Source organism: Pinus tabuliformis, chromosome X (assembly GCF_031772625.1).
Source record: "Pinus tabuliformis cultivar Carrire ecotype Pingquan chromosome X, CPIR1, whole genome shotgun sequence".
Classification (NCBI taxonomy): domain Eukaryota; kingdom Viridiplantae; phylum Streptophyta; class Pinopsida; order Pinales; family Pinaceae; genus Pinus; species Pinus tabuliformis.
This window is the reverse complement of record NC_142308.1, coordinates 35,513,352-35,529,367: the sequence shown is the minus strand read 5'-3', so window position 1 is coordinate 35,529,367 and position 16,016 is coordinate 35,513,352. Positions and strand designations below refer to the sequence as shown.

The window sequence follows — 16,016 nt, the reverse complement described above, 5'->3', positions numbered from 1 at the left end:
TCTAGAAGGCCAGAATCTTATCCATATTAGACAAGAATCGTGTCAAGCACTTCGCCTTGAGGACAATATCTATCCCAGTTGACCCGACTGATAACGATAGGTACGAAGATGCAATGGCGAGGGCTAAGAGTATCATCCTTGAGGGGGTCAAGGATCATATAGTACCACATATTGCTGAGAAGAACACGAGAGATGTGAGAGGCCCTGACCAAGTTGTATCAACATACTTCCGTGCAGAGGAAGATGCTACTAGAAAATCAGTTGCGATCATACCAGATGCAGAAAGGAGAACAGATCGACCCATTCCTCGGTCGTTTGAAGGAGATCCAGGTTTAGTTGACTTCCATAGGGGCAACGTCGGATCTAGAATTGATGGTGAGAACAACCCTGAACACAGTCTCAGAAGACTAGTAGGTGTTTGTCCAAATTATACTGGGCAGGGCAATCCTTCCAGATTGGGAGGAAATGTGGGTTGCTCTTCGCAAAGAAGAGATCATAACACTGAGCAAGGCTGGAAGCAGCGACAAGGGGATCAAAATCAAGGAGGAGGAGGAAGATGTTGCCCTAGCATCTGAGGGAAAGCAGGAGAAATGGAAGGACCTCGCCAAGGTCAAATGCTTCCACTGTGGGGCGCTGGGTCATTATGCGACCCAGTGACCAAGGAAGAAGAGTAAGGGAGAGGCGTCCGAGACCAAGGCAGTGCCAGCAAGGGCAGAGAAGGAAGTGGAGACAAACGATGATTGTGCCATGAGTGCTCATGTGCCATTTTAGAAGTGGGGAGACATCGAGCTGTAGTCAGGCAGACTACAGGCGATGAGGGGCAGGATCCTCGAGGTACCCAGTCTCTTGGATTAGACCTTTCTATGGGAGCCCCGAAGAGTAGCAGTACTAGCAATGTCAGTAGAGACGGATGCAATGGAGCGACAGAGGGAGCTACAGTGCAGGATTCCCAGGACAGAGCGAGGCTAGCAGGCTGCAACAGTGCGAGAGGCACGAGAGTGTTGCGCCAGTGCAGGATGGCACAAAGAGGTGTGCAACAGTGCGAGATGCATGGAGTTGTTGTAGCAACGCAGAGGTCAGAGAGGGAGCACTTGTCAGTGGCAGAGGGAGCTTCAGCATTAGGAGTGTTTCTAGCCTGATGGAGATGTTAGAGTTGGGAGATTAGTTACTTACTTCTCAGTAACTAAGTTGCAGTGCAACTGTTAGCAGTGGTAGTGCTATGGGCAACACGATGCAACATGATGAGAGGGGTTGTAGTGCAGATGCAGCAGTGGCAGTGGTAGGGCCATGGGTAGCTGCATAGATGCAGAGGGAGTTGTAGTACGAATGCAGCAGTGGAAGGGCCATGGGTTGCAGTACAGGATGCAACAGTGCAGAGGATGTTGGGCAACAGGCCTAGCATCAGCACAGGGACCAATGTCGGATGATCAGAGTGATGCTCAGTGAGGAGTATTACTAGAGCACAGTCCTCGCTAAGAGGGAGTGTTGATTTGGGGTAGCATCGGATGTGCTCTAGCCACGAAAATTGGTGGAGAGGCTAAGGCACATGAGATCTCCAATACCCAGAGAGGGCCTATCGAAGATCATAGGAGTATGATGAGAGAGAGTCACAGACTTCTCCTCAGTAGGGAGGTCAGGTATAGGGAGTAGGACCTCAGGGTTCTGGATCGACTGGTACAGGAGGTACTTCAGTGTCAGTGACATCTAGGGCACCAGTGGCGAGTTCACTGAGCACTTCTTTAGGGAGTCCACTGGTACAGAGTTCACATGGCACTTCAGTTGACACAAACATAGGTGCCAGTTTAGGTTCTTCGAGGACAGGTGCTGGTACAATAGGCACACCAGGGTTAGTTGGCAGACCTTCAAGTTCACCAGACTCTGGGGGTAGAGGATGAGGTTCCCTATGGGGAAGCTTCTTCAGGGAAGAGGAGGTCCAAGTGGCTTCAAGACACCTTGAAGGAAGCAAAGTCCGTTTGTCCTCCGAAGAGGGTGAACAAGGAGAGTGTGCCACCTGAGCGGTTTTGTAGTTATGTAGCCAAGGCTACTAACATTGTTGACTTTGAGCCTACTAGCTATGAGGAGGCTGCCGACTAGGAGGTATGGAGAGAGGTTATGGTGGAGTATGCCTCTATCATTTTGAACAATGTCTAGGAAGTGGTGCCTAGGCCTGAGGGCAAGTCAGTTGTGACTTCCAAGTGGCTCTACAAGATCAAGCATGCTGCAGATGGCGACACTGAGAAGTTCAAGGTGAGGTTTGTGGCTAGAGGGTTCTCACAGATAGAGGGAGTTGACTATGATCAGACCTTCTCTCCCGTAGCTCGGTACACTTCTATCCGGTCCCTTATTTCTATTGCTATAGAAATGGGTTAGCAGATCCATCAGATGGATGTGAAGACCGCATTTTTGAATAGAGTTATAGAGGAGGAGGTGTATGTTGCGCAGCCATAGGGCTTTGAGGTACTTGGGCGGGAGACCCATGTATGCCGGTTGAGGCGAGCACTCTATGGACTTAAGCAAGCTCTAAGAGCTTGGTATTCGAGGATTGATACTTGCAGCAGATGGGTTTCACGAAGAGTGATGCAGACCCAAACCTACACTACACTGTTGTAGGGATGATCCGCCCATTCTTGTGCTGTACACTGATGACTTGTTCATTATTGGGGCAGAGAGACTGATTAGTGGTTGCAAGGAGGATCTTTTTATGGAGTTCGAGATGAAGGACATTGGGCTGATGCATTACTTTTTGGGGCTTGAGGTGTGACAGGAGGGGGATATCTTTCTGGGGCAATGGCAGTATGCTGTGGATGTGTTGAGCATATTTCACATGGCAGACTGTAGACCCATGTATACACCTATGATCACCGGCTGGAAGAAGCTTCATGCTTCAGATTCTAGTTTGGTGGATCCCACATTGTATAGGTAGCTTATTGGGTCCTTGATTTATCTAGTCAACGCTAGGCCAGATATATGCTTTGGAATGAACACACTTAGACAGTTCATGGTTGAGCCCGAGAGAGTGCACTGGTGTTGATTTGGGATAGCATCGGATGTGCTCTAGCCATGAAACTTGGTGGAGAGAGGCTAAGGCACACGAGATCTCCAATACCCAGAAAGGGTTTGGGCAGATTCTAAACAGTTTGAGAGATATTAAAATAATTAATATTTTTAATCGAGTCCCTAAGTCTAAACTTAGGGAAATTAAAATATTAATGTGAATTAATATAAAATTGTGTTAGAATGGTCCAAAAGTCATGGATCAAGCCAGATCTAATCTTAGCCGTTGATTAGGGACTTAATCTTGATTGTTGATCTGTCAACGAGAAAAGTATAAGAGGAGGCTTGAGGGTCACTTGGAGAACACACTAAGAGATCAAGATTTCGACTTTCTGGGGCTGGGTTTGCTGAGAAAGTTGAAAGATTGATCAGAGTTGCAGTTGAGGGGTAGTGAATAGAGAAGCAGAGAGGCAGAGATAGCACTGGGAGGATCAACGCAGTAGCTGAAGAGAGGGATGCAGAAATAGTCGGAACTGTCAGGAACAGCCGGAACAACAGGGAAAGCTGATGTAGAGGGCAGACGTTGGAACTGCCGGGAATAGTCGGAATTGCTGGGAGAGCTGATGCTGGGGTTTTGTGGAGCAGATTGGAGTTGTCAGAGTGTTTATCCGGGGTTTCCAACTAGAATATCTGCTTCCGAGTAGAGAGGTGCTACTGTCGAGATTTTTCTCTGTTGGGTGAGATGGATTTGGCACCCAGATTGTATTTTGAAATTGCTTAATAAATCAAACCCTCAAATAGCTGCACCGATTTTCTCGCATTGGGTTTTTCCGGGGACATTAGTCCAAAAACAATGGTGTCACTTGTGTGCTTGTTTCTATTTCCTTCAGTTGATGATCTGTAATGTGTTGAGCATGTACTTGTATTTATTTCTAGTATTTACATGGTAAATAACTTGCTAATTAACAAAACAAGTAGGTAGGAATAAATCAGTAAAGTGCATGAAGGGTTTCTAACGTGTCAGACTTAGAAATTCCAACAACTGGGTAGTTGCAAAGCACATTCTTTGCTACGTGCAGGGCACTGTTGATTATGGTCTGGACTATAGGCGTGGAGATGGAGTGAGGTTGGCAGGTTACACAGATTCAGATTAGGCAGGCTGTGCTTCTGATAGGAAAAGCACTTCAGGGTGTTGCTTCGGATTGGGTTCGACAGTTGTGTCGTGGTTCAGTCGAAAGCAAAAGTCAGTTGCTTTGAGCTCTTCTGAGGCTGAGTATATGGTTGCTAGCCAGGCTAGTTGTGAGGCCATTTGGCTTTGCAAGTTGTTGTATGGCCTATTTGATCAGGAGTTGAGACTGACGGTTATTCACTGTGATAATCAGAGTTGCATTAAACTCACGGAGAATCCAATGTTTCATGACAGGTCAAAACACATTGACATCAGATATCATTTCATCAGGGACTATGTTCAAAAGGGGGCAGTGAAGCTGGAGTATATATCAACAGATGAGCAGGTGGTCGATGTTCTCACGAAGTCCTTACCAAGAGGCAAGCATGTCCATTTTAGGGACAAGATGGGTGTGGTGAGAAACACTTTCCTCAATAAGAGGGAGTGTTGATTTTTAATGTACCTTGGACAAGTGGTTTCCCATGGGTTAGTCTCTACCTAGAGAAAAGTGTCCAAAATAATTCTTTTCCTAAGTGTGACTTTGTAAAGTGAAAGTGACTTTATAAGTTGTAAAGTCAATGTTAAATTATAAAGTGAAAAGTGACTTTAGACAAAGTACAATGTGGGTACTTTATTTAATGGGTGAGTTAAAAAATAGAAAGTGAGAATTAAATGCACATTTATTCTCATTCGTTGATCTAAATGAATCTGAGCCATTAGATCTTAGGGTTGCCCAAAAGTCATTTAGGGAAACAAAAGGGCAAAAAGAAAAGAGAGACTGCATTCATTCTTCATGAGCAGATTGGAGAAAAGAGGTTGAGAGCTGGAGAAAAGTTCTGAGGGAGAAATTTGTTGTAGCGAGCTGAAGGAGTGATTTTTGAGCAAAGTAAGGCACAAAAATCAAGGCATAGAAGACAACAGAAGGTACAATACGAACACCATTTAATGCTGTGAGCTGCACGTCGTTCGAGAGAAGTTTTTGAGATTTTTTGGAAGATCTATACAGTTCGTAAAGCAGTACGTAAATCCGTACAGTTCGTACAGAATCCATATAGTACTGTCCGTACAGACCATATCTATACAATATATATTTTCAGCTTCAAGTGGGCACGAAAATTGAGGCAAAGTGGGCACGGTTTTCAAGGAGTTTTGGGCTGAAGAGATAAGTTGTATTTTGCTGTTTTGTTTTGTCTGCAAATGTATTTTTCCTGAACTTGAAAGATAAATAAATTTGAAGAGCTCTCTAATAGGTTTTCCCCAGAGAAGATTGAAGGGGTTTTGCCTGGGTCTAAGTTGACCAAAAATTTGTGTATTTTTATGTGTGTAGCTGGTCTGTTTATGTTCATATTTATTTTCAACATATGTTGACAGTCCCATGTGTTTTAATCTAAAAATTTCATTTCCAGAATTCTATATATTGAGTGTATGTTTATGGGAAAGGGCATTTAACTGAATGAGAGTGATAAGGTCAAATTAAAACCAGGTTGGGATTGCAACAAACTTTTTAGTCTTCAAATTTCAACACATTAATGTAATGTTATTAGAGTTCTCACAACTCCCTCTTTCCAGCATGCTCATCAAGCTCATCATCAAATATGAGGTAGACATTTTTATGACATCTTGTAAACTATGTGCTTGCAAATTTCAACAAGTACAACCAAGCACAAATATACAAGAGCATGAAGTTAACTTTCTAGGGTTAGCATCTAAGGTTATCAATTTTTTTGAATTTAAACTTTAGATATTCAAAACCTAAACATAGTTAGGGTTTTAATTATAGCAGAAACAATCAACTAGGGTTACACTTACATGCCCTAGATCCTAACAACCTTTGTTAGGGTTTTGTCACAAACCTTAGATATTATTATCAAAACTTTAATATTAAACCTTCAACAAATAAACCATGTTAGGGTTTTAACCATAACGAAAGCATCTAGGGTTTCTCTTTCAAGTCCTAGAATCTTATTTCAACTTTTACTAGGGTTTTTATCATAAACCTTAGATAATATCATCAAAACCTAAAAAGCTAGGGTTTTATTGTATGCCCTAGATATCATCAACAAACCCTAATCAAAAGGTTAGGGTTTTACCAAAGTGAACAAATACCAAAAGATAATACTACATGGGTTGATTTTAATTTTAGAAATCAAACACCCTAACAATATAAGAATCTTCATGATTCTATAGCAAAACCCTAGACATGAAAGAGTTATTGATATAGACAAAAATGATTGTACCTTATTTCATGATGAAGACTTGCTACAAATATTATAATATTAAACATATCTTGAGTTTCTCCATTTACAGACCTTGAAGGGCTTTTTTTTGCAATAAAACTTCGTACATAACTCAAGTCTTCCTTTGAAGGCCCCCTCTGAATCTAGCCACAATCCTTTCTTTTTTCGACATTCCTACAAAATTTCTCTTTCCAAGGAAAACACAAGAAAAAGGATTATAATCAAGCAAAAATGAAGCTAGATATATAGAGGAAATTAACAATGAAAAGGAAATAAAGAACATGATACTTATCTTTTGTGAAAAGTTGGAAGCTCCCTCTTGATCTTGCATCAATCTAGTCTTGGGAGGGAAAACAACTCAAGAACTTTCTAACAATGCATATTAGATTTATAAACCCTAGAAATCAAAAGAAAGATTAATCCTAAAGTCAAACATAATAGAAACTCTACAAGACCTAAAATAATGACCTATACTATAAGCAAAGTATATACAAGGGATAATATCCCCAAAGACTTAATAGAATAAGTCTTTGACTTCAGAGTCCTCAATTTTGTTCTTCTTTGGAGGAGCTTCATTAGTGGCAACAATGGCTTGATCTGTTTCTCTCTTCTTGTTCTTAGGATTATTGGGGTATTGGTTCTTATAATGTCCCATCTTGTGACAATGATATCATTCTATTTTAGAAAGGTCAATCTTCCCATGATTTTTCTTTGACCCTTTAAATTTCTTATTTCCTCCTTTCTTCTTGAAATGGGCAGAATAGGCATTTGAGGTATTTTCTTCATCTTCTTGCTTACCTCCTATCAAGGAAAGACGAGCTTCTTCTTGAGTATAGGCAGACCACATTTCTTCAAAGGAGGGAGAATTTTTCCAACTACTAATTCCAGCTGCAAAGGCATTCCAAGACTTTGGTAGTCCTAGAAGGGCAACAATCACAAGTTCCTTATCAGGGATTATTTCATCAACTGCTTGTAGTTCATCTCTTATACGGGCAATTCTTACAAAGTAAGATGACATTGTATCATCTTTGGTCATTTTGATAGTTCGAAGTTCATTCTTTAGACTTGCCACTTGTCCAATATTCTTGATTGTAAATAACTTGGAGAGAGCATCATACATTTTCTTTGAAGTATCTAGAGTGGATATGTAGGGAATCAAGTTGTCTTTAACTCCATCCACAATTAGGTTCATGGCTATAATGTCATTTTCTTTGTACTTCTCCTTTCTAGCATCATCTGTAGGTTCTTTGACTTTTCCTTGTACTAATTCCAATACCTTATTCCTTGCAAGGATGAGGTCCATCCTTGTTTTCCATGCTCTAAAGTTAGAAGCTCCTTGAAGTTTATTCTCAGATTTCATTGATGAGGCCATAGGTAAACTTGTCAATGTTACTCTTATGAAGGAGTCTAGATATCCTTGTAGCTTTCTTCTTCAAGTTAGCTTATTACCTTTCAAGACTTCTATAAGATCTCTCAATACTTCCTTCCTCCTAGCAAATGGAGTCCTTCAATGGATCTTCAAAAGGTTCAATAGATAAGACTTCACTTCTCCTTATGATCTACCTTAAAAACTTCTCTTGAATCCTTCCTTAAAATGATGAGAGCTATTGATCTTCAAGCTGCCTTTTTTCTTCTTCTTCACCTTAGCTCTGATACCATGTTAGAAAATCAGAAAGGCAGAAAGATTTTCTTATCTTGATAATTACTTGTGATTTATTTGTAATCTTATTATCTTCTTTTATGTCTTATTTTATCTTCTTATCATCAAGCAACTATCAAAACATAAATGCATGAAGATCAAAACAACAAGGAGACAGGATGTAGGCTCTTAGCCAGGGAAAACCCTCTTCTAGGGAAAACCCAAAAATTTTCTTCTCTTCTTTTAGAACCAAATCAAATGAGACAACCAAGACCCTTTGACAAATACCTCCTCCAACCACCAAGTCAGCCTCCCAAGAAAACAGTTCTGTACCTTCAGTCTGTTACCTTAGTTATGCACCTTCGGCTCAATTCTGTACCTTCGGTCTGTTCTGTACCTCTGGCTCTGTTCTGCACCCTCGGCTTGTTCTCTACTTTCGGCGCAGTTATGCACCTTCGGCTCAGTTCTGTACTTTCACTAGAAACTTCAGATGTGATGATCAAATTTGTCTTGGTTGAATTCTCAAATAGGTTGAATGCACTGCTTATAAATAGTCTTTTTGTGTTGTAGAATTCCCTTTATGAGGCCTACTTGAATAGAGGGCAGGCTGATTTGGTGGAGGAGTAATATATGACTAATTTACATAAAATAAATTTTCTTTATCTGACATAATAAGCCCAAGAAGGGTCTAGGACATAATGACAAGGACAATGACTTATGAAACCCATGCTTTATAATTTTTTTTTTTTTTTACAATAATTTTTCTTTTTCTTCCTTTTACAAATACATATGAATTACATCATGTCATTAGCTAGACAACAATTATGAAGACCGATACTGGTTACATTTTCAACACACACCATACCAGCTGGCAACTCCTCCTTTCCCCTTTTTAAATTTCTGTCCCTGTTTTGTTGTCTACTGCTGTAAAAGCACAGCTGATAAGAAAATTCACATTTTCCCTTTTGCATAGCTGTCAGTGGCCATGTACCAGCTCAGATTTTCTTGCTGTAAGGAATTTTAAAAATATCCCAGCAAGTAACCCCCCCGGCCTCTAGAATCCGTGTTCCATTATTCAGCCCATATTTTTTTTTTGTAAAAATATTTACATTGCATACATGAGTGCAAAATAATTGTGGCTGTCACAAATTGGCATTATGGCTCATTTGGTCTTTGTTGTAAAAGATGGGATATAAATGTGGGATTTCTTTGATTTTATTTTTTAACCAATCATCACAAACAGAGATTGTGTTTTCAATAAAGTCGCTAAAACAATCTTCTGAACAGAATGCAACTGTAGCTATTTTTTTGTATCCTTGTTTTCAATATTTGTATATATTCTCGTAGTAGAGTTTTGGAAGGATTTCTAGGATTATGTTGTATATTAAGTTTCTCTTTATAATATGATACTGTCACAGAGAAAACTATATTGAATTTGCATTTCCAGTGAACATGGCAGATATTGCAAAGAAGTAATGAAATCAATATTTCCATTTCATAGCTATTGTTGGCTTCTTCTTCATAAATACTGTTTAATTCAGGGTTGGAAACTTACATCTTTAACTATTCTTCTGTCGGAGGACTATCCATAGAGGTCTTGCCATTTGACATGCAATAAAATTTCATTATGTTCCAGTGAAAATAATTTATCTGAAAGGTTAAAAATTCTGTGTTTACAGTCACTTTGATTTATCTTGTAAATTAAAATATAAATAATCTAAGTTAAAGGTGATGGCCTATACAGACACCAAATTGATGAATGAGACCCCCTTGTCTGTACTGATATGACTGAAGTGATGGAGAAGTACATACCGTATCTGCCCTCTGGATTTGAACTTATGACCTCCAAGGATTAACACTTGTTCTTAACCATCAGGACCACTCTAAGCTGTTTGTGTGTATATATATTTCAAGATTTGTTTTCAATGCAAATTAACTTACTCCACTAAAAATGTGCACAGTAAATAACTTATCTTTGTTTTGCCAGATGAAGGTTATGAAAGAAGACTCGGCACGTCGTAGTGATCATGTAAGTGATTTTACTATTTTGAAAACAGTAATCTCTGCAGGATGAATAAACTTCTTGTAGCTGAAATAGTGATTTCAAGTGTATAGCATAATGAATATAACTGCTTGTGTGAACCACCCTATTTTTTATTGTTGAAATATACTGAAGTGCTTTAATAAGTATGCAAAAATTACCAGATGAAGTTACAGAAGAATGAAAAAAATAACGACTGATGTTTGGTGAGGAACATGCCAAGGGATCTTAACTTCTCATTGAGTTAGATCTGAAACGGATCCTGCCTTTATAAAACAGGTTCTGGTTTTTAAAATATTGATATATATATGCAAAAATACCACGAGACAAAAGTTTTAGATTACCTGTCATGGATTTCAAATTTGGAAATAATGCCAAAAGGAGAGTTATCGTTAAGGGAGGCCCAAGCACTCTATTTATAGCTTGATTTGTAAGAAATTAGGCTTAGCATTCCTTTTTATTAGTTTTTCTATGTATTCTTCTTTCCATTTTAGTGACTGAAACACTTGCTGAAATGGCTGGAATTCTGGCTGAGACGTCTCATTATTAATATGATGTTTCAAAAATCTGAAATGCTGCTGAAATGTTTGAGCGACATTTCCTAGATGTTTCGTCTAAGGATTTAGTTCGGAAATGTGGAAATGCTTTTACAGCACCTGATGGTGGCATTTTTCGTTAACCTTTTGGTGCAGATCAGAGTGACAAGTAACATTGTGATGCCTGTTTGCTAAAATTCTGTAATGAACCACCTACAATTACAAATAGAATGTGAATATTAGCATGCATATGTTAGCTACATATGCATGCATCGTATGCACTGCACTAGTATACGTGTTAACTAATTATGAAAAGTCCAATAAATGAATTACTGAGACACTGAGTAAATACCAAACTTGACAGAATATAATGTATATATTAAGATGGGTTACTTACTATGAAAACCACCATTAACATATTATCCAAAATAAAAGTAAATACAAAGTGTTATACAAAATAGAAAGTAACTATAATATTATGAATTATATTAACCAAATAAGAACTTTAGCATAATATTATATTAATTATTGTTAATTATTAAATATAATAAATGAAATTATATACTTTGTATTAATTACAATATAAGGGAATTTAAGGAAATATGATAAATAAAATTAAAAGAACATAAAACTATAACCTTTTAATAAAGTCAAAGGATTAAACTTGTCGACTAAGCATATTCTCTAAAGGTGAATAACCTACTAAATCGAATCTTATAAGGTTAAAAGGATTGGAGAACATGTTGAGTTACACGTAACAGAACACTAAGACGGTGAAAAGGGAGTAAGACGGTGATTCAAAGAGATATAAGGAGGAGGGGTATGACTTAGACGGGGGGCTGGTCTTTGAAGGAAGTGGAATGAGGAATTTTGGAAAATTTACAGAGAGACAGTAGGAAATTCTCACAGTGTCACTGAGCTGATAGAAGACATTCTGAGTTCAATTGTTCTTGAAGTTTTGGGCACGGGGGCCAGAGTACCTCGAAATTGAAGTACTTTGGAGCTGGGCACTGAAGCTGTGCTCAGTTTGGCAGGGAGGTTTTGGTCGTTTTGGTAATGCAGCGGGAGCAAGAGTCGTGGCAGAGCAGACAGGTTGGTACTCAATAGAAGAATGGATAAATTCTGTATTAAAATTTCATATTTGTGAGCAGAAATATTGTTAAACTCTGTTAAATTTCGAATTTAGGGCTTCACAGTTTTTCTGAACATGAATTTGCTAAACCCTGTTAAATTCTGAATTTAGGGCCCTTACAAATTCTTTGTGCAGTCCTAATCATGTTTGGTCAAATTCAGTTGCGCTAATATTTGTTGCACAACTTGGTGCTCCCACATTGTTGTAGACACACAACCAAGGAGTGCAGTGTGTTGGTGTGGTTGTGCAGCTGAGCAGCTGACATGTGTAATACCAACAGTCATGATGGATCACTTTCCTTCTCTCTCTTCGCCTTCCTTCACTTTCATTATAATGTGTAATATGGAGAATATGAAACCTTGTCATATTCTGAGGAAACTGGAATTCTTCGTTTTCCTGTGACTGATTCTGTATACCCCTTCACTGTTAAACTCTGTTAAATTTCGAATTTAGGGCTTCACAGTTTTTCTGAACATGAATTTGCTAAACCCTGTTAAATTATGAATTTAGGGCCCTTACAAATTCTTTGTGCAGTCCTGATCATGTTTGCTCAAATCGAGTTGTGCTAATATTTGTTGCACAACTTGGTGCTCCCACATTGTTGTAGACACACAACCAAGGTGTGCAGTGTGTTGGTGTGGTTGTGCAGCTTAGCAGCTGACATGTGTAATACCAACAGTCATGATGGAATCTGGATCACTCCTTCTCTCTCTTCGCCTTCCTTCACTTTCATTATAATGTGTAATATGGAGAATATGAAACCCTGTCATATTCTGAGGAAACTGGAATTCTTCGTCTTCCTGTGACTGATTCTGTTTTCCCCTTCACAAGATTGTAAAGGGGTCAAATAATTATCTGGTTGGTTGTAGAGTTGTTGTAGATTCATTCTGTTCATGTTCTTGCTGTACATCGCTCCAAATAATAATTCAGTGTTGATATGCTGCCCAATATCATCAGGCCAACGTTTATGTTGTGAATGGTTTAATCTTTTTTGAGTTAGCTAAGTAATCTGCTATGCCATAAATTAGAGACTGTATGTTGACTTGTCACTGTTTGTGTTGCGATTGTTGTAAATTGTATTATTCTAGGGAGATTTTTGCTGTAGGGTTTCTTTCAGATACTAGGTTTTTCAATCAATATTTCTTTTGCTCATTCAATAAGGGCATAAACAATTCCTTCAATAGTACAGTACAGAATGATCTACAACAATATCACTACTCATGCAATAGTCCATCCAGAGTATTGTAATTCAACCAGTAAACCGCAAGTGCTAAATTCAACAGAATGTAGTCAATGAACCTATATACCAATGACTTGGACTGTCTGTACAAGTCCACAGATTAAAGTAGTGCACAGTTGATATCTCCTTGGGAGCTCTGGTCAAAGAAGTGATGGAGTACCCTTAAGCCGAATTTGCTGCTGAGCCTCTGAGATGCTTTAAGGAGCCAACCTGAGCTCTGTTACAAGGGGCTGAATGATTTCAGATGGGGTATATTCCTTCGCATGCCCGCAGGAAAGGTTCAGTTGCTTCATTCTGCCACTAAAGGACTTGTCCATGGCATGAATGTTCTTTGTTCAAGCTCAGCCAAGTCTTGGTCAAGTTGGAGATGATCCCAGTTGTGTCTCAGAATGACTTGAACATCAGTCCAGCCTTAAAAATCCTTTCTCCTTCAGGAAGATTGCCACAGATTTGAAAGACTTGGCTCAGAAATTTTGGCCTATTGACCTCAGAAGACTTCTGGCCACCTCCGAGTTTCAGTCTGCTGGCCTCAGAGGGTATACGTCTGCCTCAGGAACTTCGGATCCTGCTTCAGATGCTAAATCCACCTAACCTCAGGACTGGCTCAGATTTTTCTTAGAAGACTCTCTGTTTAACCTCAGAAACTACGGACTGTCACAGGAGGGTTTCTTGATCTGACCCAGAATAGTTTTGCACAATTTTGGCCACAGAATCCTGTCTGCCTCAGAAAATTTGGTGTTTGATCTTGGAGCAGATCTGTAGTTGCCTCAAGCTTTTTGGATTTGACTTGCTTTAGATACAAATTACAATTGACCTCGTTCCTTCTTCCGCTAGATGATTCCCTGTTTGCCAGAACAAAGAAGAAAAGATAAAAATAGTTTTAATAATATGAACTAGGGTGGAATCTTTCACCACCGAAAATAGTATAGCAGAAAAGGGGTCTTAAAAGTTAAAACCCTTAGAGCCTCAGGCTCAAGAAAACAGATACAATTTAATTCCAATTTGATGCCCCTTGAATGAATCTAAACCTCTTGTATTTATAGATTTCCTTGAGAGGATTTTTCTCCTTAATTAATTGAGTGGGGTTGACAACAAACCTTAACTTTGGGCTTTTTTGCCTCAGCTGTCCCAAAACTTGTCCACTGTTGCCCAAACATTGGAAATTTTGGTGTTTTTCCCTTTATCCAAGACTATAGCCTACAGGGATTGATAGGCTACTTCTTCCTCCATTAGCCAATCAATTTATGGGGAACATTACATAAATCCACTAATGTATTCCTGTGTTGGGTCAGATTTTTATTGTCACTTTGTTTTCTTGATATAAAAGTTTCCTACATAGGAATAATTTGGTTCTCAGTGCACAAACAAGGCATCCATGCCATATAAATCATTGCCCTGATCTGCCTATAACTGATAAACACTAAAGTTCATCAAGCCAGTTTAATTTTTTTCATCGTATTTTCTAATGTGTTGATTTTCTATTTTGCTGGGTAGGTTCTTGATCTTTGCTCAGCAGTGGAAGAATTACATGGTCTCAGTTCAACAGAAATGATCAAGCTTTTGAGGGATTCTGACAATTTCACTCTGCGTTTGAATACTGGCAAAGGCTCTACCATGCAGGTGAATAATTTTATTTTATTTTGATTTTTATTTTGTGACATGTCCATTCCCTAACTTTGCATTAAAAAATGTACTTAACAACAGAAAAGTTGTCTCATTCAGATTGACATGGAAAGACTGGCTGGGTGCTTGCCTTTGCACCTTTTAGCTGTTCTAGTATCTTCTAATGGGGGGGAGGTACGCCTGCGATACTTGTTACGTGGTGTTCGACTTTTGCATTCCCTAAGTGAACTTGCATCTAGACATGCCAAACTTGAACAGGTAATCCTTTCACTTGTTTACTTCATATTTTGTAAAACTGATTTAGAGCATATTTTCATCAGGAGATTGAAGACAAAATTTTTGCTGTGTCAATTTTGCACTTGCTGAGCTGAAGGCTAATCGCGGTCATGAACTACTCAAATAGATTGTCTTCATGTTTTATGCTTTTGTTCTATCACTTTTCCATCATGTCAAACTAATGTAGACATGCTTTTAATATTCCAGTAGAAATAAAGTTGTGTTAATTTGATGCCAAACTTTTGTGATCTGTTGTTGCAACTGCTTGAATCGAAACTGGTATTTCTATTGGGCTTTAAGTTCATATGGAGCTTTTGTCTGAATGTTGCTGGGACAACGTCATGCAGATAACCTTGGCATAAGATGTTAAACTGTGCATATATTTTGTAGAGGCAGACATTGTTATGTAAAAAATTAATTAAGTCTGTAATGATTAGTTAAATTAAGGCAAAAGGGCATGACCAAATATCATGCCCATTCACCAAGAGGCACCTGAGGTTGTATTTAAGTCAGGGGCCTCACACAATTGTATCATCATTTTTCAATTATATATATATCTATATATGTATATATATTTCTGTCAATCGCTGAGTTATTTTACTCCATTTGGTATCAGAGCTGCCACTGTTCGTACAACGTGTCCACGCCCTGTTTCGCCTCAATTCGCTGTGCTTCATCTTGTCTTCCTGTCCCCCATTCTCCTGTCACCTTACGTTCTTCTAAACTTCCGCTGTTCTGCCCGACCCCTGTGTGACAGTCGTGCCCTCTCCTTGACGTTGCCTTCAAAACCAACGTTGACACCATCCCGATAGCATCTGTCCACGGTCCTCATTCTTCGCAGTTTCCATTTGACAGCCCACAACTAATCCGCGCATACCCTTCCACTGATGCTACGGGTCAACCATCGTGACTTTACAACTATGGTTACGCTGTGAATTAAGCTATTCATAGTGTGCTGAGTAATAATGATATTCGTAGTGTTACAACGTTAGAATTAATTAATAATCATATAATCATAAATATATATGTATTATATACATCAATTAATTTTTTTTTAAAGTCAAAGAAAAGGCTAAGTTGAATAGTATACGCTGCCTCAGACCCGCTCGATGTCTCAATCAATGTTGATG

The 16,016-nt window shown here is 39.0% G+C and overlaps 1 protein-coding gene across 2 annotated transcripts in view; it reads left to right on the top strand.

Moving 5' to 3' along the window:
- The first annotated feature begins 9,790 nt into the window (after positions 1 to 9,790).
- LOC149138206 (nodulin homeobox-like) overlaps positions 9,791 to 16,016 on the top strand; it is a 147,928-nt gene continuing 141,702 nt past the window's right edge. Inside the window, exons 1-4 of one of the 2 annotated variants that reach the window (XM_089452944.1) lie at positions 9,791 to 9,932; positions 10,026 to 10,067; positions 14,482 to 14,607; positions 14,710 to 14,868. In XM_089452944.1, coding sequence (XP_089309070.1) covers positions 10,026 to 10,067; positions 14,482 to 14,607; positions 14,710 to 14,868 — 327 coding nt within the window. In that variant the 5' untranslated portion in view covers positions 9,791 to 9,932. The remainder of the gene's footprint in view (positions 9,933 to 10,025; positions 10,068 to 14,481; positions 14,608 to 14,709; positions 14,869 to 16,016) is intronic. The other variant, XM_089452945.1, reaches the window with a different exon arrangement.